This window comes from Haliotis asinina, chromosome 8 (genome assembly GCF_037392515.1).
Source record: "Haliotis asinina isolate JCU_RB_2024 chromosome 8, JCU_Hal_asi_v2, whole genome shotgun sequence".
NCBI lineage: Eukaryota > Metazoa > Mollusca > Gastropoda > Lepetellida > Haliotidae > Haliotis > Haliotis asinina.
Genome location: NC_090287.1, coordinates 57,671,855 through 57,696,918, shown reverse-complemented (window position 1 = coordinate 57,696,918; position 25,064 = coordinate 57,671,855). Strand labels below are relative to the sequence as shown.

The following is a 25,064-nucleotide window of genomic DNA, read 5'->3' as shown; positions in this document are numbered from 1 at the left end:
ACATCCCAGCTTGTGTTGAGTGCTGATTTATCAGAGAGGGGTTAATATTCCATGTTTGTGAAAAGGCAGAGGTGTAGAAAGACTTGTCTTTCACAGCACACTGAATAAATAGTTGAGGTGATAAACACATTATTTCTGCTGAATATGGTGTGTTCCATAAACCTATTGCACCATAAACTTTGCTGTGATTCTGTGGACTATGGTGAGTTTCATATGCCTGTTGCACCATAAACTTTGTTGTGATTCTGTGGACTATGGTGAGTTTCATATACCTGTTGCACCATAAACTTTGTTGTGATTCTGTGGACTATGGTGAGTTTCATATACCTGTTGCACCATAAACTTTGCTGTAATTCTGCTGAAGATGGCGAGTTTCATAAACCAGTTGCACCATAAACTCTGCTGTGATTCTTTGGACTCTGAGTTTCATAAACCTGTTGCACTATAAAAACTCTGTTGGAATTCTGCTAACTATGAAAGACATCCATAAACCTGTTGTGTCATCCCCTTGGTATGTCAATACTGCCGGAGTCTCCCCCCACTGGCTGCACACAGGTATTGATTGGCCCTCAAGGTACATTCAGCCACTATTGATCAACACATAAGTGGAAGTCAATATGCATGTACATAACAAGAGTTGTGTTTATTCAGTGATTCATTTAAGATTTGCCAAAACAGGAAAACACAAACTACAGTACTTGGACAATTTTGGCTGTCACGGTCATCACCAGACAGTGATGGAAGCTGATGCTTGTTGTGAAACTTATCATATACCAAGTGGTATTTGCTGCCTATTGTTAAAGTCATCAGAATCACTGGTGATAATTGCTACCTGGTTTTAAAGTCATCATTATCCTTAGTGATAATTGCTGCCTGGTAACAGTTGTTAAAGTGATCATAAGCCCTAGTGATAATTACTGCCTGTTTTTAAAGTGATCATTATCCTTAGTGATAATTGCTGCCTGGTAACAGTTATTAAAGTGATCATAAGCCCTAGTGATAATTACTGCCTGTTTTTAAAGTGATCATTATCCTTAGTGATAACTGCTGACTGTTGTTAAAGTCATCATTATCCTTAGTGATAATTACTGCCTGTTTTTAAAGTCATCATAATCCCCAGTGATAATTACTGCCTGTTGTTAAAGTCATCATAAACTCTAGTGATAATTACTGCCTGTTGTTAAAGTCATCATAATCCCCAGTGATAATTACTGCCTGTTTTTAAAGTCATCATAATCCCCAGTGATAATTACTGCCTGTTGTTAAAGTCATCATAAACTCTAGTGATAATTACTGCCTGTTGTTAAAGTCATCATAATCCCCAGTGATAATTACTGCCTGTTTTTAAAGTCATCATAATCCCCAGTGATAATTACTGCCTGTTGTTAAAGTCATCATAAACTCTAGTGATAATTACTGCCTGTTTTTAAAGTCATCATAATCCCCAGTGATAATTACTGCCTGTTGTTAAAGTCATCATAATCCCCAGTGATAATTACTGCCTGTTTTTAAAGTCATCATAATCCCCAGTGATAATTACTGCCTGTTGTTAAAGTCATCATAAACTCTAGTGATAATTACTGCCTGTTGTTAAAGTCATCATAATCCCCAGTGATAATTACTGCCTGTTTTTAAAGTCATCATAATCCCCAGTGATAATTACTGCCTGTTGTTAAAGTCATCATAAACTCTAGTGATAATTACTGCCTGTTGTTAAAGTCATCATAATCCCCAGTGATAATTACTGCCTGTTTTTAAAGTCATCATAATCCCCAGTGATAATTACTGCCTGTTGTTAAAGTCATCATAAACTCTAGTGATAATTACTGCCTGTTTTTAAAGTCATCATAATCCCCAGTGATAATTACTGCCTGTTGTTAAAGTCATCATAAACTCTAGTGATAATTACTGCCTGTTGTTAAAGTCATCATAATCCCCAGTGATAATTACTGCCTGTTTTTAAAGTCATCATAATCCCCAGTGATAATTACTGCCTGTTGTTAAAGTCATCATAAACTCTAGTGATAATTACTGCCTGTTGTTAAAGTCATCATAATCCCCAGTGATAATTACTGCCTGTTTTTAAAGTCATCATAATCCCCAGTGATAATTACTGCCTGTTGTTAAAGTCATCATAAACTCTAGTGATAATTACTGCCTGTTGTTAAAGTCATCATAATCCCCAGTGATAATTACTGCCTGTTTTTAAAGTCATCATAATCCCCAGTGATAATTACTGCCTGTTGTTAAAGTCATCATAAACTCTAGTGATAATTACTGCCTGTTGTTAAAGTCATCATAATCCCCAGTGATAATTACTGCCTGTTTTTAAAGTCATCATAATCCCCAGTGATAATTACTGCCTGTTGTTAAAGTCATCATAAACTCTAGTGATAATTACTGCCTGTTGTTAAAGTCATCATAATCCCCAGTGATAATTACTGCCTGTTGTTAAAGTCATCATAAACTCTAGTGATAATTACTGCCTGTTGTTAAAGTCATCATAATCCCCAGTGATAATTACTGCCTGTTTTTAAAGTCATCATAATCCCCAGTGATAATTACTGCCTGTTGTTAAAGTCATCATAAACTCTAGTGATAATTACTGCCTGTTGTTAAAGTCATCATAATCCCCAGTGATAATTACTGCCTGTTTTTAAAGTCATCATAATCCCCAGTGATAATTACTGCCTGTTGTTAAAGTCATCATAAACTCTAGTGATAATTACTGCCTGTTTTTAAAGTCATCATAATCCCCAGTGATAATTACTGCCTGTTGTTAAAGTCATCATAAACTCTAGTGATAATTACTGCCTGTTTTTAAAGTCATCATAATCCCCAGTGATAATTACTGCCTGTTGTTAGTCATCATAAACTCTAGTGATAATTACTGCCTGTTGTTAAAGTCATCATAAACTCTAGTGATAATTGCTGCCTGTTTTTAAAGTCATCATAAGCCCTAGTGATAATTACTGCCTGTTTTTAAAGTGATCATTATCCTTAGTGATAACTGCTGACTGTTGTTAAAGTCATCATTATCCTTAGTGATAATTACTGCCTGTTTTTAAAGTCATCATAATCCCCAGTGATAATTACTGCCTGTTGTTAAAGTCATCATAAACTCTAGTGATAATTACTGCCTGTTTTTAAAGTCATCATAATCCCCAGTGATAATTACTGCCTGTTTTTAAAGTCATCATAATCCCCAGTGATAATTACTGCCTGTTGTTAAAGTCATCATAAACTCTAGTGATAATTACTGCCTGTTTTTAAAGTCATCATAATCCCCAGTGATAATTACTGCCTGTTGTTAAAGTCATCATGAACCCTACTGATAATTACTGCCTGTTGTTAGTCATCATAAACTCTAGTGATAATTACTGCCTGTTGTTGAAGTCATCATAAACTCTAGTGATAATTACTGCCTGTTGTTAAAGTCATCATAAACTCTAGTGATAATTACTGCCTGTTTTTAAAGTCATCATAATCCCCAGTGATAATTACTGCCTGTTGTTAGTCATCATAAACTCTAGTGATAATTACTGCCTGTTGTTAAAGTCATCATAAACTCTAGTGATAATTGCTGCCTGTTTTTAAAGTCATCATAATCCCCAGTGATAATTACTGCCTGTTGTTAAAGTCATCATAAACCCTACTGATAATTACTGCCTGTTGTTAGTCATCATAAACTCTAGTGATAATTACTGCCTGTTGTTGAAGTCATCATAAACTCTAGTGATAATTGCTGCCTGTTGTTAAAGTCATCATAATCCCCAGTGATAATTACTGCCTGTTGTTAAAGTCATCATAAACCCTACTGATAATTACTGCCTGTTGTTAGTCATCATAAACTCTAGTGATAATTACTGCCTGTTGTTGAAGTCATCATAAACTCTAGTGATAATTGCTGCCTGTTGTTAAAGTCATCATAATCCCCAGTGATAATTACTGCCTGTTGTTAAAGTCATCATAAACCCTACTGATAATTACTGCCTGTTGTTAGTCATCATAAACTCTAGTGATAATTACTGCCTGTTGTTAAAGTCATCATAAACCCCAGTGATAATTGCTGCCTGTTGTTAAAGTCATCATAAACCCCAGTGATAATTGCTGCCTGTTGTTAAAGTCAACATAATCTGTGTAATGTAACACAAGTTCATATCAACCTATTGACATCTCAGTATGATAGTAATACACGTTCATATCAACCTATTGACATATCGGTATGATAATAGTACAAGTTTATATCAACCTACCAACATCATCATATGATAGTACTTCAAGTTCATATCAACCTATTGACATCTCAGTATAATTGTGATGAAAGTTCATGTAAACCTACTGACATCCAATATTTTTTAAAAAGACTCTTTAATGTATACTATTCACTTTGCATGTGGAGACCACAGTCAGTATAGATCCACACCCATGTGTAAAACAGTATGGTCAATATCAGCCTATTGACATACCCATGTGTTGAAAGGGATAGTTCACACCATTCTAAAGATATCTGAATCTCTGTTATGAGTTTTGTTTGCTTCTGCACTGTGAGCAATGTTACAGTTGTCCTTTCTGTTTTTCTTCAAGCCCAATCCTACAGAAGGTCCGAGCTGACACAGGTGCTGTGATATTTGAACTGGATGTCAGTCCGACAGGAGTGAGATTCTATTACCAGGGTACTACAGCATCAACAATCACCCTCGATGAAATAATCCCTCAGCAACAGTGGGTCTTCCTTGCCTTACAGGTGAGTCACCCATGAAGATCCAGGTTAGAATTGATCTTCAGTAACCCATGCTTGTATTGATATCATATCCCAGTTGTGTCGATTGATGCTCATGCTGTTGATCACTGGAATATCTTTTTCAAGATGTATCATTTACAGGCCGCCCAGTAGAGCTGGAATATTGCTGAGTGTGACGTAAAACTAAACTCACTCCCTTAAATTGGAGCCATACATTCTCCACATGGCTGCTCAATGTCAGGTCACACTTATTTCACTAGTTTATGTAAACTGGCACCAACAATTATTGGAGAATAGCTGTTGATTGCAACAGATGAATATTTGAACATATTGAGGGATTGAAAAGAGCAATGCTTTTCATAAGTGTTGCTATTTGAACATTTCAGTTTTGGAGATTTTTAACATAATTTTTGTAAAGATTTTTAGCAATCAGTAATTGTTTTTCGCATAAATGAGGAGCAAAAATATTCATTGCTTTTTCATTGAATCCCGGGTCCATGTCTGCCCTCTAAATACAAGTGGTCCCTGTTATTACTAGTTATTTCCAATGTAGTTTATTTAGAACCAATATTTCTCAGAGCTGCTGCTATAGCAGCACTAAGACAGTGTCTGCTGTGGGCAATTTGCGCTTTTGAAGTCACTAGGATCTGACCTGAGGAGATCGGAGATTTAATTAAGCCACGATAAATTATTCAGGAAGGGGTGGAGCAGTTTGATTATCAGACGCACAAAATCTAGGCTGATTATCTTGTCTGAACCATGGATACACAACAAGCTCAGCATAGCCTTGAAGAACCAAGACTAGTTTGTTGTGATCGTGGAGGAAGAGAATAATGGAGCATGGGACACTGTACTTCAGCAATGCATTTTAAATATATCTGTCTCTTAGTGTGATAGTTCCATTACATTTCTTTTCATATCAAACATTTTTAACCTATTTCAGTATTGAATCCATAATGTTGAGTGTCATTGCCATAGCACCCTTGTGCCATCTATGACATTGAAGTAATATAGTCAATTTCATCTCTACTCCAATCCTATTCAGAAACTTCACTTAGAACAGTTACAAAGACAAGATTATGCTGTCACCTACCACGATCAGGCCAACACCTTTGTCCAACCAATAACCTTGACCTACAACAGTCAACAAGCCACCCTTATCCCATCCATAACCTTGACCAGCAACAGTCAACTAGTCATCCTTATCCCATCCATAACCTTGACCTTCAACAGTCAACAAACCACCCTTATCAAATCCATAACCTTGACTTACAACAATCAACAACTCTCCCTTATCCCACAATAACCTTGACCTACAACAATCAACAACCCTCCCTTATCCCATCCATAACCTTGACCTACAACAGTCAACAACCCTCCCTTATCTCATTGATAATCACAAATTTTATCAGTTAACAAGACTCCCTTATGTAACCAGGGCCCCGTTTCACAAAGATCTCGTAACTTTTCTCGTAGCATTCTTACTTCCCATGTTACAGTATTGGAGGTAGAATACTATGAGAAAAGTTACGAGATCTTAAGCTTACGAGAGTTTTGTGAAACGGAACACAGGCTCACATTCCTCAAAGCAGTCATAGCGCTAATAGGCATAGGAGTTACGATCATCTTAGTGCTACGAGGAACGGGACCATAGTCTCAAATTTAGTCAGTTAATAAGACACCCTTATATAATTAGTAACTCTGTCCAGCTACCTACTTCAGTCCAGAAGCCAGCCTTAATCCAACAGACTAAGGGAGTCTTATTAGCCCCTAGTGTACAGTACACAACCCTGTGAACTTAAATGAACCCACGAATCCGTTGGTATATGACCAGATGGTGGCCACATGAATGCGTGTATATACATAGTTGTGGGTACAGCAACGTGCAGTGAACTTGGACAAAGTACTGTGACTACGTGTCCCTACCTCGTTAGGATGAGAGAGCCACAATAAACTCAGTGCACCAAGTGGCAGCAAGAGTTGTATACTCCCAAGGGAGTTGAGATTGAAACACAATGTGTTGTTGAGACATCCAGACTGCCATCCAGTGACCGAGGGAAAAAATACCAGCGCCTTGAGCATGCACTAGTGCGTGGATATGTGCGCTATATAAATATCCTTTGTCCTATCTTATCCTCCCTCTACCCAGCTAGTGTTACTGAATCCCTAGTCTACTGGCCCAGTCACTAGGTAAAGACCCCTGCATGTGATGACACTGACTCGGCTGATCCAACCAAATAGGCAGTACTCACGTTTCTGTTATTGATGCCAACTGTCAACAAATGGGCGTGTCTACACAGATGTGCCAGCTATTCACATACGCTATGTATTTTCATATTCACTTAAATCAATTCCATCCATCTGCACATGCTTCATTTCCGTAATGACGCTGATTCTCAGGAAAGCTGAAAGAGATTGATTCACAGCATGTAGGTGTCTGAGGTGTGGTCTAAAGCCATGCATGAGTCGACTGCCGCCAGCTGTCTCCCGTTCTGGACACTGCTTTTGTCCTGTTTCTTTGTCATATCACCATACCGACACAGCCTTTCGATAAATTCAGAGGGAAAAAACTGCAGCAATTCAATGATTTCAGTAATTCATTTCATTGATTTTGGCATACATTTCAATGATTTTATTACAAGAATATCTTCTGTATATTTTGTTTGGATACCAGCTTATTAGGCTAAACACATAAGCCGGTGAACATTTATACTTAACGTATAGTCTGTTTTCAGTGAAATTGTACAGAATTTCACTTTAAACAAAGATGTGAAATTAAGATTGCGAATTCAACATTGAACAAAGCTTTGAATTTTATTCAACTTCGGATAAATGTTGTTTACTAAATGATCATTGTTACAAATCACTGTTATTGGTTTGTATACAAGGGGGTAGGCATGTAAAATGAAACTCCGAGAACAAGTAGGGTTGGCCTAAGTTAACGCTGATCACATACTGCATGTGACAGACACAGATCCCTCCCCCCACACACACACAGCTCCCACCCGCCCCCATTCTCTCTCTCTCTCTCTCTCTCTCTCTCTCTCTCTCTCTCTCTCTCTCTCTCTCTCTCTCTCTCTCTCTCTCTCTCTCTCTCTCTCTCACTCACTCACTCACTCACTCACACCTTATCTCTCTCACACACATATACACACATTCTCTCACATGTTTGGTCACACAATTACACTCATGTACAGGCACTCATGTAATGGTGCAGAAAAAGTGATGATATCCATAGACAGAGTAGACACGTATGCAGTCCTGCCCCGTTTCTTTGAACCTCAGATATCTGGAAAACTCGCCTTTCGAATGAAAATGCCTTAAAATGAATTCACTACGTTGTAAAATTACTCACCTATGCGGAAATCCGGTTTCCGTAACCGTATGGTCAATTTCACATACAAAACAGTAAATTATGTGCATTTTTGTCTCATATATCTGGATTGTTGAGCACTTGTATGTTTACACCTGCGATTACCGAGGTCCTCGTGTGATGTAACATGGAAGTCAGCAGTCTTTGAAGCGTAAGAAGGTGAACTACCTCTGAGTAGCAAGGTGACATTGAGTTAATTTTGAAGCGTGTCAATTTGTGGGTCACTATAAATAAATAATCCGGATCATCAAGCAAGCCTGGGCCCCGTTTAAAAAAACTCTCGTAAGCCTAAGGTCTCGTAACTTTTCTCGTAACATTCCTACTTCCTATGTTACAGTATAGGAGGTACGAATGCTACGAGAAAAGTTACGAGACCTTAGGCTTACGAGAGTTTTGTGAAAGGGGCCCCTGGACAGCTGTGAGTGAAAAGACAATTGCTAACTGCTTTTGCCATGTGGATAGTATCCAATCAAATGAGGACCTACAGGAAGACATGGCCTTGTCGGAACTTTGCGATGTACTACGATCATGTGCACAAGTTGCAACTGCGACTGTTACTGCCCATGTACAGACAATGTCTGATGCCTACTATGTTCGTTTCTTTGTATGTTTCTTTGTACACATGGCCCGTGATTCAGATATCCGAAAATTCCCTTATCCAGACAATTTCAATAAAGAAACAAGTTTTCTGATAAACAGGGCATGACTGAAAACTTTGTTTTATGTATTCTACTTTTAATATTTTGAGAGTTTGCACACCTATGGAACCAGTTTCTTTGTTGTTTTGCTTTGGCATTGTTTTTGGGTTCAATTACCAGGTTCAATTTATCATATACAGGATTGTGTTGTGAATATGATAATACACCTGTCAAAACCATTTGTCATGACTGATAAATATGCCCATGAGGTTGGCTATACCAATGTAATTCATCAATCTTTCTCAATAACTATTAATGGAAATTCCAAATGTGTTGAAAGATTCCCAGACCAACGTCAAGTCTCTGAAATATCAGAGAAAAACTATCTTTGAAATTATGTTACTAAAATATAAATTAGCCCAGGGACTTACTACAAACCTTAGTAATTTAGACTTATATACAGACGTGCCCCGTATATCCGAACGCTTGTGTTTTTATTGAAATCATCCTGATAAACTACTCTCACGCTTCAAAGACTGCCTACTTCTTTCGTGTTAGGGCAGGCAAGGCCCTTGGTAATCATGTGTGTAAATATACAGTGCTCAACCATCCAGATATACGAGACAAACCATGTACATAAATTGTTTTTTTTGTATGAGAATATGACCATATGGGTACAGAAACAGGATTTCCGGATAAGTGAGGTTCGGATAAAAGGGGCACGACTGTAGATATATATAAATATGTTAGAGTTGCATGGGCAGTATTGAATCTTTTCTTAACAGGAAAACAAAAACAGTTTTGAAAAATGAAATCTCATAAAAGTAAGCGTTCGTGTTTATGTCTTCTATTTAAAAATTCTGTTTTGTTTCTTTTGCTGTGTAGTATATTTGTCACATAACTTTATGACAGACTAGGAGTTTCCCATGATGTCAAAACATGGCAACAAATCATAGTGATGGCTCTGAATGATAAATTGGCTGTTCACAAATTGTGTTTTTCTCCATGATGTTTTGAAGCTACTTAACGAAATTACATCTTGAATATCCATTATTTTCAGAATTAAATTTTAAGATAAAACATTTGTGGATTTTCTGTAACTGTGTTTGTATACTGGAAGAAAAATGTCACTGATTTAACATATGGTGTGATGAATATATTATTGTAAGTGACAGGATAATATTTTTGCTTTCGTCTGATCAATGTTCCATCACAACAGACACAGTGACCAGACCCGTACCCAGTAACAGGTGACCGTGTTACATGTGACCATGTGAAATGTGACCATGTGACATGTGACCATGAGAAATGTGACATGCCCTAAGGGGGTGGTATAACAATTCACCTAACGTCAATATATGGTGTGACTGCCTTTTGTGTTATAACAGGCAAGGCAGCAATGGAGAGTGGCAAACACCAGATGATAGGAAACAAGTGGGGGATGTTGTTCCAAAAGTCAACCAAAGATTGGGCCAGTTGAGCAGGCATTATAAGCTGGTTGTGGATCTGGAAAAGCCATCATTCCATCTCATCTCAGAAATGTTTTTGTGACAAGCTCTGAAGAAACAGCTTGCCATTTTCGAGCAGTGTAGAAATGTTATGGTGCCTGACATTTAACATTCTGTTCCAACATGTGCAACACATGAGTGGGCATTTTCTTTATACAGTGACACTGCATAATTCAGAGGCACAAAGGGAATTACAGTTGTCTAGGTGAAGCCTCATCTGTGGTCAGTAGACTTTCCCAGTCTTGTTTGCCTAATTACATCGTGGGTATACATGGACTCTGGAGATTGATGTTGAGCTTGTTGGTCCCAATATCTTTTAGAACCCATATCCTCTCCAAGGAGGCTGGTAATACCTCCTTCCTTTTTGAAGCATATAATTGGGATATGGAAACACAAGACAAGCAGCATGGTATCCTCTTGATCTTGATCCACTTTTCTCCTCTGTTTCAGGTGTACAACACTGCAGCAAGTTTCTTCCTCAATGGCCTGGGTCCAGGATTCTCGGCTGTCCGAACCTTCACCCTTGTCAGTCAAATCCAAGATGTGTCCGGACAGTACAGAATGGGCAAGAGGTCTAATGGTGAGTGACCTTCAATGGCATCTTATGACCTTTAATGACCTCTAGTGACCTTCAGTGACCTATACAAATAAGTCTGTCATATAAATGAATCTCTGTGTGGAAATGTAATCGAAAGCGACATTTTGATAATAGAATGGGTCCATATAGGATTGGACCAACTGATTTTTCTCCCAACTGATTTAAACAGGAAGGGGTCCCTAGACAATGAAATCAGTTTATCTATCACCACCATGAAGGATACCATTGAATTGTTACTAACATTTTTTGGGGGTTTTTTTGGGGGGTGGGTGTTTGGTTTTTTTGGTTTTTTTGTATATATACATAAACAATAGAAAAGGTCACATTACCATACCACTCATACCTGTGGTTAGGGTGATATTCTCAGCCGACCATCATCGAGATGAAACAACTGCAGGTACCAGGGACCTAACAGCATGTTGATCAGTATTTATATCCCTGCCATTGATGATCTGGAAATAGTTCCAATAGCTCCAACATGGAACAAAAAAAACATCTCACTTGAGCACATTGGAAGGGAAGTATAGGCAGGTGATGATTGTTCTTCATTATACAGATCTGTCATAAGTTTCTTTTGATGTTTTCAGGCACAGGGCAATTTCTTGGAAGATTACAGAACTTTCATTTCTACTCCACCACACTCTCAAACAGGTAACACCTCTGTACAGATTTACACAACTCAGATGTGTTAAGAAATGGCTTGAGTGAGTAACTGATATCATCAACAGTCTGTATTTCCTAAGGAATTTAGACTAGTTTTCAGTACAGGGTTCAAAACCTGAAATGTTTTGAACATAATATTTTGAAAGTTTGTATTATAGGTGATCTAGTGTTCCAAGGGTAGGAAATTTGGTGACAAGTTTTAAAAACTAACATAATAAAAAAAAATCAATGAAAAATAAGTCCCAGTATGATGAGAGCAAGAAAGATAGAAAATAGTTTTTAATACCACAGAGGTTACTCTTAAATGTGCCCATTGTTTAATTCAAAATATGCAAATTGTTTCCTTCATATGGAATTTGTGAGCATAAATACACAGACTACCTTCAGTAGAGGCTATATCCTATTATGGACATTGTATTTTATAGTGTGTTTGAAGCCATGTGGATATTGGTGATTGTTGGTCCATCACTCAGCAACCAATGCTGGTCCTATGTTTGGGACAACAACCAATGCTGGTCCTATGTTATGAACAGGGAGAGTTGATTCAGCAACTTGGCTAATAACATCTCATGGAACATCAGTGTGATTTGTTGCAGACATTATCAATCAAAGGATTGTTTAGTCTCACTTGGTTAAGTACATGTTAACAAATAAAGTGGAACCTGTCAAAACAATCATCTGTCCAATCCAGCAAGCTGTCAACACCGGCATAAAATCTCAGTCCCATGCGTGACTTGTACATTCATCATCAGCTCTATACTCCGGCACATTGTCTAAACAGGATTATTTACTTAGTCCCAATGAGTGCCAGTATAGACAGCTTCCACTGTATTGTAGAAGCTGGAATATTTTAAATACAGTGCTAAACAAAAGACAAACTGTGAGTGAAGCTAACATTTGACATGGACATATTGACAGTGCCAACTGATTGGTCGACACAGATATAATTGGCCAAAGCTGAGAATCTCTTCAGAGAATGTAGTAATTGGAACAAGTAATGATAAATCTTCTGCCCCACATTTTAAGATAGGAAGCATATATATCAGTGTGTCGACCAATCAGTTGGCACCGTCTATACGTCCATGTCAAATTATGTAAATTATATCATATTATTTGTTATAAGTATATAAACATGACATAATCCTTTACAGGGAAATACAGGAAGTGTACACAGGCACTCTACCGCCAGTCCGGATCCAGTCTGAGTGCCGTTGTCCAGGCTCACATCCCCGAGTCAAACCTCAACAGACTCACTACTGTATCCCCAACGGTCTCCCCGACAATGCCGGTCAAGACAGACTCCGCATCAATGAGGAGTCCCACCCGCTGGAGTACGCTAATGATGGGGACAGTAACAGCATTTGGATCTCCTTGTTCTTCAGCCAGCTGAACATCACCGTTGATCTGGGGGATGAGTTTCAAGTAAGCATGGCATTGTTTTTAAACAAAGGTTGTGATTTACAGAACTCACGGTTTGTATTGGTAAAACATCTAGCTTTATTATCACCAGAGTTGAAGAACAATGGGGTTCTGTTGTGCAAAACAACCTTAGCGCTAAGACAACCTTAAGTTACTGTTAAAGTGTGAGTGTTACAGTCACCATAGCGCTAAGATTGCTTTGTACAATGGCACCTGGGCATCTACAAACAAATCTAACAACAAATCAGCAATCTCAGAACATATCCAGACCAACCAATGATCAAATCAACTTGACAGAGAACACAATAAGTATTCTTATCCAACACAAATGGTATGGATGGATCACAGCAAAATGATTGATGATGCCACATATATTGATGAAATAAATAAGCATGACCTTTCACAGATAGGCTGTCAAACAAAATGATTTCTTTGGATTGGTTTGGTTGATTTTTGTTTGACACCTCACAGCATGAGCGTTGATCTGCATATTTGGGATACGATGACATACGTCAACCAAATTAACAAGTCTGACCACCCGATCCTGTTAGTTGATCATCTCTTGTGAGAAGCAGAGGTTGCTGAAGACCATTCATTACCAAAATCTTCATGGGCCAATTACTAGGAGTGCAGAAGCTGAAAGATTAACAGCAACATGTCAAAAGAATTTTGACACTGATAATGGTTATTCCTTGTTTTGTGGCAGGTGTTCTATGTGGTGATACAGTTCTACAGCCCCCAGCCACGTGCAGTTGTGATTGAGCGCCAGCGGAACGGATCAGATGAGTGGGAGCTTTGGCAGTTGTACGCTGACAATTGCCAGTCTTACTTTGGTCTCCCAAACAACGGTCCCCTTCCCTTGCCAACTTCAGTCAACTGTATACAGTTTGGATGGTATGCACTCAGAAAAAGCATTGTTGGAAATTCTTTCATACACCCTGTTATTCAGATCAGAAGAAAATATGATTAAGTTTAAGTATTGATCTTTGATCTTGCAATGAATCAGGTGTTTTCAAGTCATTCTGTGACATAATTACTTCAGTATAAGTGACAGTGTCGTAGCCTAGTGGTTAATGCATTTGCTCATCACGCCAAAGGCAAAGGTTCAGTTCCCCACATGGGTACAGTTTGTGAAACCTATTTCTGATGTCCCCACCAGGATATTGCTGGATTATTGCTGAAAGGAAAACTTGCTAACTCACTCATTTCTGCATCATGAAAGAATCAGATGGCATTTCGAGTATTATATATTTATATCAAGGTAAACATTCACAGATCACAGTGAACAATAAAGTTTAGTTTGAAGACATGACCAAACATTCATAGTCCATGACAAAACTAGAGATTCCCCTTGGTCCTCATAATGTCAAGTCCTGTGTGTTGGTAGAACATCTAAGGGTTTCCATCTTATAAAGCAGAGGGTCAAAGTGAAAATAGGACATTATTTTAGAGAACTATTTTAGATGGATAGTAGATCTTAACAGGAAAATTTACAAATTAACTTATGCGGACATGCCTCATCACATCAAAATTACCTTTCATCCTACCAATCAGAGCCCTGATTACAAGATCAAGAAATCAACAGTCACATTTTGCATTCTTATCATGCAACGTTGAAAATGTTGATATGGGTTGTGAGTTGAAGGGAAGATTTGGTAAGCATTTGAAATGAAAGACTCCATAGCTAACTCATGCGAAAGTACTGTATCACAATCTCAGTTCTCTGTGACAGTAGCATGTTTGAAAATTTGAAGCTATATTTTCACAGAAAGGTTTGGAATGGAAGTCGCCATTGTTAAACTTGTGCAATAAAGACCAAGAGAGCTTCCTTCTGATTGGCCAGTGTTGACGTCATGCTTATCATTTTATTGACTGTCCAATGAATGTGAATGGTCGATATGAACTGAATGGGGTGTCTACAGATTTTTGTTTTTTGTGCTGAGATTGGCATTAGAAATTGGTGTAATGCAGAAGCTTACAAATGTTTTCTGTGCCTTTAAAGAAACATGTTGCAACATTTTCAGGGGAGGTGAACAAATCCCATATTCCCGTGGCAATATCACCTTCAACATCCTGGCACCAGAGCCGGTACCTCGTCAAGGTCACAATGAATTCTACAACACGCCTGAGCTGTTTGAATTTGTGAGGGCCCGCAGACTACGTATCCACTTCCGAGACCATTATTATGTAGGACAGGATTCTGAAATACGTCACCAGTACTATGGGATATATGACTACACAGTCAGTGCCAGGTCAGTAGAATGGGATATAAAATAAGCAGGGGAGATTGGATTTACAAGATTGATAAAATGCAAATGATGAAGCCAGTGAGAAAACAGATGATGAAGAGAAATTAAGGGAAAATGTGACAGTTTATTCCATGCCTTTGGAAATGTTTCATGTATGTGATCTATAGCACTTTTTCTCATATGTATTGGCAGTGGCTAGTGGTATGCTCACAAAATGGAATATCTCCTACTTTTTTTATTGGTATGTATGACAAAACAGTATGAGTTCTGTACTATGGGGTATGACTACATAGTCAGAGATAGCTATGTACTATGGAACTATGCAGTTGGATAGACAGACAGATTTATTCGATAGAGAGGCCTTGGGCCCATAATACACACATTTTGCTCATTTGGTTAATATTTGGTGCACAATCAGAACTCAGTGATATCCTGTGAGTTTCCTACTGTTTCAGATGTGACTGCCATGGCCATGCTGAGCAATGTGATATATCGACTCTACCCTACAGATGCAACTGTACTGAGGACAGTCATACATTAGGAAACCAGGTATTTCTACAACTATCTACCCCATCATTACAACTAGCTAGAAGACTTTCTCTGCCTTCACGGCAATAAAGGTTCTGTTACAATGCCACCATTGTGGCTCTGTTACAATGTAAACACAATTTTACTGCAGTCAAGATTCTGTTACAATGTAACCCAGTGTAAAGGTTCCAGCACATAATGTAACCATTTTTCACTGCAGCCAAGTCTTTGTTACAATGTAACCATTTTCACTGTGGTCAAGGTTCTGGTACAATGTGACCATTTTCACTGTGGTTGAGGTTCTGTTACAATGTAACCATTTTCACTCGTGGTCAAGGGCTCTGTTACAGTGTAACCATTTTCACTGTAGTATTTTTTTATTATAGTGTAACTTTATTGCAGTCATGGTCATGTTACAACATAACTAGTTTTCACTGCAGTCAAGGTTGTTACAGTGTAACCAGCTTTAACTACAGTCAAGATTGTGTTACAATGTAACCAGTTTTCACTGCAGTCAAGGTTGTGTTACAACATAGCCAGTTTTCACTACACTGAAGCTTCTGTTACTCTTACACTGTAACTAGTTCTATTGTTGTCAAGGTTCTGTTATAACGAGGGTCCCTTCCACAAAGTGATCGTAGCACTAAGATGATCGTAACTCCCATACTTTAACATAGACATAAGGCTGTTGTTGTGCTACAATTGCTTTGAGGAACATTGGCCAGGATTCTCCACAACCCTTATTCTGTCACTCACTCACTCACTCACTCACTCACTCAACCACTCACTCACTCAACCACTCACTCACTCAACCACCCACCCATCCACTCACTCACTCACTCACTAACTCACTCACTCACTCACTCACTCACTCAGTGTTGTGTTGCAGTGTTCTCAGTGTGCTGCCCTGTACAACAACAAGCCATTCCGCCGTGGAGACCAGACCAACAGCTACAACTGCCAACCATGTGAATGCTACAGCCATGCAGACTCTTGTCAGTACAACATAACCATTGATCCTTTTCCCAATGACCATGACAGAGGGGGTGGAGGCATGTGCATAGACTGCAAACATAACACAACAGGCGACAAGTGCGACACCTGTCTCCCGTACTTTTACCGTCCTGCGGGAGTCAGCATGTTCTCCCCTGATGTGTGCACTCCCTGCCTCTGCAACGCATCAGGGGTTGTTGACACCACAGACTGTGAGAAGGTTCGTGAATCTGCATCTTTATGGATAATGTGCGATAGTGCACAGTCCTTGTTTGAAGGGGATCAAGCTTAGAATTTAAACACACTAAAAGAATAAACATTTCAGGAAACAGTATGCCTATGCAACCTAAATGTCAAATACTATTTGTATTTATTTATTTTTATTTGTAAGTATATCTATTATGTTTCCAAAACAGCTTTGCAAACTCCTTCACCTCTCTTCTGAATGACTGTAGGTGGTGATTTGTGTGTTTGATGGTCAGCTGGTTGTTTCTGATGGCGATCATCATGAATATAGTCTGTGTGGCTCAAAAGCAGACTGATGAATTGCAGTCTGACTCGAAAACTAATAAGCATAACATACTCAGTGAAACGCTGATCATAATCAGAACATCATACCAACTCTGTGAGGTTTTTGTAAAATATTTTTCTTAAAAATAAAAAAGTTGTTGAACAAACTATCTTTAGAATATTGACACAGTTCACTATTTGTTACAATGGAGGAGAGCACAGAAAGGGACAACCAAGTGTGCGAGAAAGCAAGGAGACAGCACAGCACAGGTTAATGAATAGATAAATTTCTCGGCACTTATGCACGTGCCTCTCGAACATCTGGCTGTGCCTTTCTCAGCACTCCTCCCTCGCAATAAACAATGAACTGTGCCAATAATTTAATGATAGTTGGTTAAACAACTTTTTTATTAGGACAAAAATTCTTCAAAAACCTCACAAGTTGGTATGATGTTCTAATTATGATCAGCGTTTCACTGAGTATATTATGCATATTAGTTTTCAAGTTACATTGCAATTCACTGGTGCGCTTTTGAGTCAAACGGACTATTATGATAACTGATAGCCATGGTCATGCATCTTCCTTTTGGTTTTTGCTCAAAGTAAAGTAAATGCTTTGGGCTTTTGGTTGATGGCAGCTGTAGGTTTTTCTTTTGTTCTTGGATATTAATGGTCAGGTGTAAGTTTCTAATCCAGATAACACATCCCTGGATGTCTGACATTAGTTGCTGGTTTTGAAACCAGGTGTAGTTTTCTGATCCAGATGGCATATGTTGTTGAATGTCAGCCATCAGCTATAGTTTTCTGATCCAGATGACATATGTTGTTGAATGTCAGCCATCAGCTATAGGTTTCTGATCTGATGACGTATGTTGTTGAATGTCAGCCATCAGCTATAGGTTTGTGATCCAGATGACATATGTTGTTGAATGTCAGCCATCAGCTATAGGTTTCTGATCTGATGACATATGTTGTTGAATGTCAGTCATCAGCTATAGGTTTCTGATCTGATGACATATGTTGTTGGATGTCAATCATCAGCTGTAGGTTTCTGATCCAGTGATGTATATTGTTGAATGTCAGTCATCAGCTGTAGGTTTCTGATCTGATGACATGTTGTTGGATGTCAGTCGTCAGCTGTAGATTTCTGATCCAATGGCACATTGTTGGATGTCAATCACCAGCTGTAGGTTTCTGATCCAGTGGCATGTTCTTGAATGATGATGGACAGATGAAGGTTTCTGATCCAGAATGTCAATGCAAGACATGTTATATTTGGGATTACCCTTTCTAAGTAAACTACAGATTTTAGTGTGTACTTTGATTTTGTTCCCATCCAATATTCAAACCCACACCTTCAGAGTCAGGCAACCAATCAGAAGCACACAAAGTCAGCCATCTAACCACTTACAGTCAATGGTCAGTCTTAGGTTTCTGATGAAGCTCATGTTTGTTCTTGTAGGTCGATGGGCAGTGCAGCTGCAAGGTGCTGGTAGAGGGAAGAAGGTGTGACCGCTGTAAGCCAGGCTATTACAACCTCCAGGCTGATAACCCAGCTGGTTGTCTCCCCTGCCAGTGTAATTCTCATGGCACAGTTGGTGGTGAGGCTACATGTGATGCCCTCACTGGCAAATGTAACTGCAAGAAGCATGTTCAAGGTGAGATAAAACTTCTCACCACATTTAGTGACCATGGGCTCCTTTCATGAAGCAACCTTTACTAAGGTTAACCTTAACTGCCATTCTTCAACACTGCACCAAGGTTGCCTTAGACTCCTTTGTGAAAGGAGCCCCATATCTGGATCTCTTACATGTGCATTGCATGCGTTATCAAAACTGCAATAATGCAAATAATTATGATCATATCCCAAACTGACTGCTGCAATGTTTGTAAATCTGACAAAGACATTTTAGGTTTATGTACCTTATTACATATTCCACTAGTGGATCCTGTTAGTACTAAGGGAATTAAATGTGTACATTGTGTTGTAGATCTATTATACCACTTAATGTTGGAGTAACACCAACATGGATGTGGTGGGTCATGAAGGAATACATCTTGTATTTTAACCATCAAGTAGCGGATCCTGGTACAACTAAGGGAAGCAACAATGAAGATTGCTGACCATATGGATCAATCATATATTACAGAAATATGATTCTTGTACATGATTCTACAGGTGACCGTTGTGATCAATGTGAGTTTGGTTTCTTCAATCTGACTGTCAACAACCCTGATGGATGCTCTGCCTGCAACTGTGACCCCATTGGATCCACCAGCATGTTCTGCGAGCCCAACACTGGCGACTGCCGATGCAAGGATAGTGTGTTTGGAATGAAGTGTGATCAGTGCCTGGACAACTACTTCAACTTCACTGAAGGCTGTATTCCCTGTGGGTGTGCATCATCTGGAACGGAGCCCGGAACGGTGTGCAACAAGACCACAGGACAGTGTGTGTGCAAGGCCAACACAGAGGGTCAGAACTGTAACTTGTGCAAGGATGGGGCATACAGATCATCTTCAGATTTAGACTGTAAACCCTGCATCTGTGACCCGAAAGGAACCTTGAATGGAATTGCTCTCTGCAACAAGACAACAGGGGCATGTGTCTGTAAGGAGAGGGTGTCTGGTCGTAGGTGTAATGTGTGTCAAGGCAACACCTGGGGTCTGAATATCTCAGACCCGTTGGGATGTAAGATGTGTGATTGTGATCCTTCCGGCACTATGTTTGGCGATGTGCAGAATGTGACGCAGCTTGCTTGTGATCAGAACACTGGTGTCTGCTCATGTTTACCTCAGCGACATGGACGAAGATGTGATGACTGTCAGCCAGGTGAGTATAAGATGTACAGGGTGAAGGTCATTAAAAAGGTGTAACAAATTTTGGAAACAAGTCAGAGTAAGAGATTATTCTATCCCAAAGTCCATGAACCATATATCTTTTCATCTGCACACCCTTTCTGTGATCCCGAATACCTATATGAAACTTTAGTTTTTCCTCAGAATCTGAATTTCTCAGCTACTGTAATGTTTTTCCTATTTAAAAGCAGTAATATGTTTCTGTCAAAATTATCTTGTCTACAGACCTGGTATCAGTCTAAAAACAGACAGAAAGACAGTCAGACAAGTTTATTCAGTAAAACGACCACTGGCCCATAATACATTCACATGTATGATCACACATCACATGAATGGCACACAATAATTTATGAAAATATTCTGCTCCTAATTCTAATTTGTACATAGTGTTAAAATAAAGAGACATTCTTAATCACATTGACATCAGCAGACTTCATAAAGTGTATAAATTGTTTATTGTCAGACCCCGACTTAATATTTCACAATATATTTCTCTCGAACATCAGAGAAACATTTACAAATATAGAATATATGCCAGTCATCAGCGACATTACAACCTTTTGATGTAAAAAAATAAACAAAATTTTTCAAGGGAAGCAATATTGTCATATCTCCCAGTTTCTGTAGCTAATTTAAAGTTTCCACATCTGAATTTTGAAAGGGCAGATCTCAAATCTCAAAATATAACTGTTTAAGTATTTTTCTACATCTGACAGGTTTTTATACTGACAATAAAAAACAGGATTCCTTGAAATGTACCACATATACCGACTTCAGAAAGGGATTGAAGTAAAATGTCATGCTTAATCGTGTCAAAAAAAACATATATATAGTCCATAGAAATTAAGTACACACTGTATCTTGCACCTCTAAGGAGGATTTGGCATAATTGAGAGTTGTATCAACTTTAACAGTTGCATCAGAATACCATTGATCATACAGCACGCCAAAGGTACAATCCTTCATATACAATCTAACCATTCTTTTGTTGGATTTTTTTCATATTTCTTGCTGTTTTTTTTTTCCCTGCTGTATTAATTCTAAATCTTCATCATCAGGGTACTTCATTGATTGGTTTATGTCACAAATAATTGAGCTAAAATGCATAAATTTTAGTTTGTTTATTTTGGGTTTTCTTCATTTTTTTAGATATGTTTCTTTGTTCATCAAGGTACTTTGTTGATTGGATGTCTGTGGTGGTCATAGGGGTCATGTCAAACAATCCAGGCATTTCATCGGGGTATTTTACCCTGGAATCATTTTTTTCAATTCTATTTTTCATCTTTAGGGTACTTTGTTGATCGGTCGCCTGGTGGTGGATGCAGGCCATGTGACTGTAATCCCACGGGGACGCTGGGAGGCACAAACTGCAACACACAGACGGGACAGTGTGAATGCAAAGGTGGATCGTCTGGGGTCACAGGTCGCTCATGTTCAGAATGCCTAGATACATACTACAACTTTAATTCAAGGTTGGGAACGTAAGTAGATTCATTTTAGTGCTGCATAATGTTAAAGTTTGTAGGAATACAGACACACAACTTTGTCATTCTCCAACCTTTTCAGTGTCATTTGCTTCATTGTTGCTAAAAGCGATGTAAAGCAAAATTCATTCGCTCATTTTGCGTGCAGTTTTTTTTATGTTTAACACCACTCTCAGCATTTTTACAGTTATATGACAGCAGTCTGTAAACCATCAATCCTGCACCAGACAATCCAGTGACTGACATCATGAGCATCAATGCAGTTTGGATACTATGGGTCAACCAAATCAGCGAGTCTGACCTCTTATCATGCTGTTACGACAAGCAATGTTTGTCTAACCAATCCTAACCTGAATCTCTAATGGTCTTTCATGCATGTTCAAACAGGATACATTGTCATCGTAAATATTATAAAACTCATGTACCCGTGAAGATCCGGGTTAAAATTTGTCTTCAGTAATTCATGTTGTAGTAGCTGCAGGATCAGGTAATTGGTTCAGCTGACTTGGCTGACACGTCATTGTTTCCCATTTGTGTAGATTGATGCTCATGCTGTTAATCACTGGATTGTCTGTCTGACTCAATCATTTACATACTGCCTCCATAAAGCTGTGGTCTACAAACTATAGTGTCATCAATACCCACTAGTTACACAAGTTCGCTGAATAAGTGTTGCATTAAACAAAAACCAGCCAATCCTACTAAAACTCATGTTAATATCATTATATCAAAAGACACTGCCTTGAGATTAAGTATGTACCAACTGTCTTCAGGTGCACAGAATGCGGTTGCCTTGAAGCAGGGAGCGTCAACAACACCTGTAACCCCACGAGCGGTCAGTGTTTCTGTAAACAGTTTGTGATCGGCCGCACCTGCCAGGAATGTGCACCTGGATCCAGCAGCCTTGATCCCAACAACCCCTTCGGCTGCAGCAAAGGTGAGGAGACCAGTTGACTCACGTTTAGACCTGGCAAAGTGCACATTAGAGTTAGGTTACTGCGATTTGATATTTCTGATTGACCATTAGTTTACCTGTAGATTTAACCATGCTGAATTGAATTGAAGGAAAAAGAAACGCATCCATGAACTTCATCAATCAGAGGTGACTATTGTGATTTGATACCTCTGATTGGCCAATTGTTTACCTGTAGATTTAACCATGCTGAGTTGAATTGAAGGAAAAGAAATGCATCCATGAGCTTCATCAATCAGACGTGATTATTGTGATTTGATACCTCTGATTGGCCAATAGGTTACTTTTAGGTTTTACAAAGCTGAATTCAATTCAGAAAGAAACCCTTCCATCAAATGTTTCCATCAGAGGTGACGATTGTCACAAGGGTGCAGGAAAATTTGTACATGGTGCATGTTCCAATTTTACTTTTTCCAATCATGTCAGATACTTATGGTGAGTGTTAGTGATCAATATATCTAAAATATTATTTATTTTAAGGTCTATCCCATCCACATGCATGGAATACAGCCCATGAGGTGTTGCACATGTAACTGTTTGGGAATTGCCTATTACAAGAGACTGCCCAACATTTACCCCAAGAAACTGCTGTCACATAGCTGGAATGTTGCTCAGTGTCCATTAAACAAGCAAAGCAAAATGCAGAGGTGCCAACCTCTACGATTTTATCATAGTCCCTACACATTTTAGCCTCAGACTACGCCAGCATGATTGAACAAGAAATTCTATGAAATTTAAAGATATTCATTATAATTTGGACAAATAGGCAAAAAACATATATTTCTGTCAATAAAATGTATGTTTGGCAGAAAGAAACAAAAACAAGAGAGGTGATGCTGATAATTTGGCCTTATATATTGAGTTATTTCATTGTCAAACTACTAATTTTGATCCTTTGAAAACTATTTGCAACACTGTGGAATTGGCATCTCTGAAAATGGGTCTATTAACATCCTGAATTATATGAAACTATATTTATTTCCAATGCTGTTAATCAAAAACGATGTGCATAATGTTCCAGAGCCATCCCAGCAACCACCGCCAACACACTACCCCCATACCAGGTCCATGGAACTCACATGGACCCCCCCAGACTACCCCAATGGCGTCATCCAGGTATACAGGGTCATCAGGAACTCTTCAGTCATTACAACTGTCAGTGGCAGTGGTGGTAAGTGATGTACAGAAATACAGAGTCAATAGGAACTCTACAGCTGGTAGAACCATCAGTGATGGTAACTGTAAGTGATGTGCAGGAATACAGGGTCACTAGGACTCTTCAGCTGGTTGAACCATCAGTGATGGTAGTTGTAAGTGATGTGCAGGAATACAGAGTCAATAGGAACTCTTCAGTAGGTTGTATCATCAGTGATGGTAGTTGTAACAGACATACAGGAATAAAGGGTCAAAAGGAACTCTTCAGCTGGTAGAACCAACTGGGGCAGTTGTGGTAAGTGATGAACTGTGGAATTAGAGCTTCAACGAGTCAATTTTCTTGTACTTGAGTACACAAGAGTGATTTCAATTCTCACATTAGAATACAGGTGGAATCATTTGAGGATTTTGATAAAGAGTCAAATGACACATCTGTGCTCTCACCCAGTTATCTCCCTTGATTGTGTGTTTCAGAACTGAAGTATGTAGACGTTGACCTTCAACCTTTCACAAACTATGCCTACAACATTGAGGCAGTGAACGCTTTTGGGAGTGTAAGAAGCACAACTGTTATCTTCCGGACCCTTGCCGGCAGGCCCAGCAATGACAGCATCCTCACCGTCAGGAACGTTGGTTCTCACAGTGCAGCTTTTTCATGGACCTATCCCACTGTAATGAATGGTCCTTTGGACAAGTTCATGTTGGTATCACGAACCCCTAGTCATCCTGCCGCGGACATGACCCACTGGGAGGGGACAGAACTAAGCACTATCCTCACCAACCTCATCCCTTTCACCAGCTACAACTTCTCTGTCCACACCTGCACAACTGGTAACTGTTCATCCAGTAACATCGTCGTGATCACAACTCTGTCATCAGTTCCAGAAGGTCAGGCATCTCCAAGAATAACCCCTCTCAGCAGCACCCAGCTCTTCATAAAATGGGATCATCCAAGTAAACCAAATGGTAAAAAATGAATTGGGATCATTACCCTGGTCACCTATGTGTCACACCTTTGACAAGTGAATTTGTTTGGAATTGCCTCTGTTCACCAAGCAGAGACTATGACTAGAAATCCTCTAGCACAGGCAGTATCAGCAGTTTGACTAGTGAAGATCTGGGTTAGAAATGATCTTCAGTAGATGCTTGTTGTCAGAGGCGAATAACAGGATCGGGCGATCATGTCATTGGTTCCCAATTGCGTAGATTGATGTTCATGCTAATGATCCCTGGATTGTCTGGTCCAGATCCCATTATTTACAGACTGCCACCATATAGCTGGAATATTGCTGAGCGCGACATAAAACTAAACTTACTCACCCTGTAGTGTGGATTTCAGCACTATGTACATTATTCTTGTTAGTATCATT

General features: G+C 39.0%; 1 protein-coding gene across 1 annotated transcript in view; it reads left to right on the top strand.

Moving 5' to 3' along the window:
* The window catches only part of LOC137293729 (usherin-like), a 94,675-nt gene that overhangs the window by 6,846 nt on the left and 62,765 nt on the right, over window positions 1-25,064 (top strand). Inside the window, exons 2-15 of the mRNA XM_067824441.1 lie at window positions 4,588-4,747; window positions 10,714-10,843; window positions 11,449-11,512; window positions 12,676-12,946; window positions 13,650-13,837; window positions 14,968-15,195; window positions 15,648-15,741; window positions 16,610-16,933; window positions 18,686-18,881; window positions 19,403-20,056; window positions 21,371-21,563; window positions 22,340-22,503; window positions 23,561-23,710; window positions 24,169-24,660. Of these exons, the coding sequence (XP_067680542.1) occupies window positions 4,588-4,747; window positions 10,714-10,843; window positions 11,449-11,512; window positions 12,676-12,946; window positions 13,650-13,837; window positions 14,968-15,195; window positions 15,648-15,741; window positions 16,610-16,933; window positions 18,686-18,881; window positions 19,403-20,056; window positions 21,371-21,563; window positions 22,340-22,503; window positions 23,561-23,710; window positions 24,169-24,660 (3,308 nt within the window). The remainder of the gene's footprint in view (window positions 1-4,587; window positions 4,748-10,713; window positions 10,844-11,448; window positions 11,513-12,675; window positions 12,947-13,649; window positions 13,838-14,967; window positions 15,196-15,647; window positions 15,742-16,609; window positions 16,934-18,685; window positions 18,882-19,402; window positions 20,057-21,370; window positions 21,564-22,339; window positions 22,504-23,560; window positions 23,711-24,168; window positions 24,661-25,064) is intronic.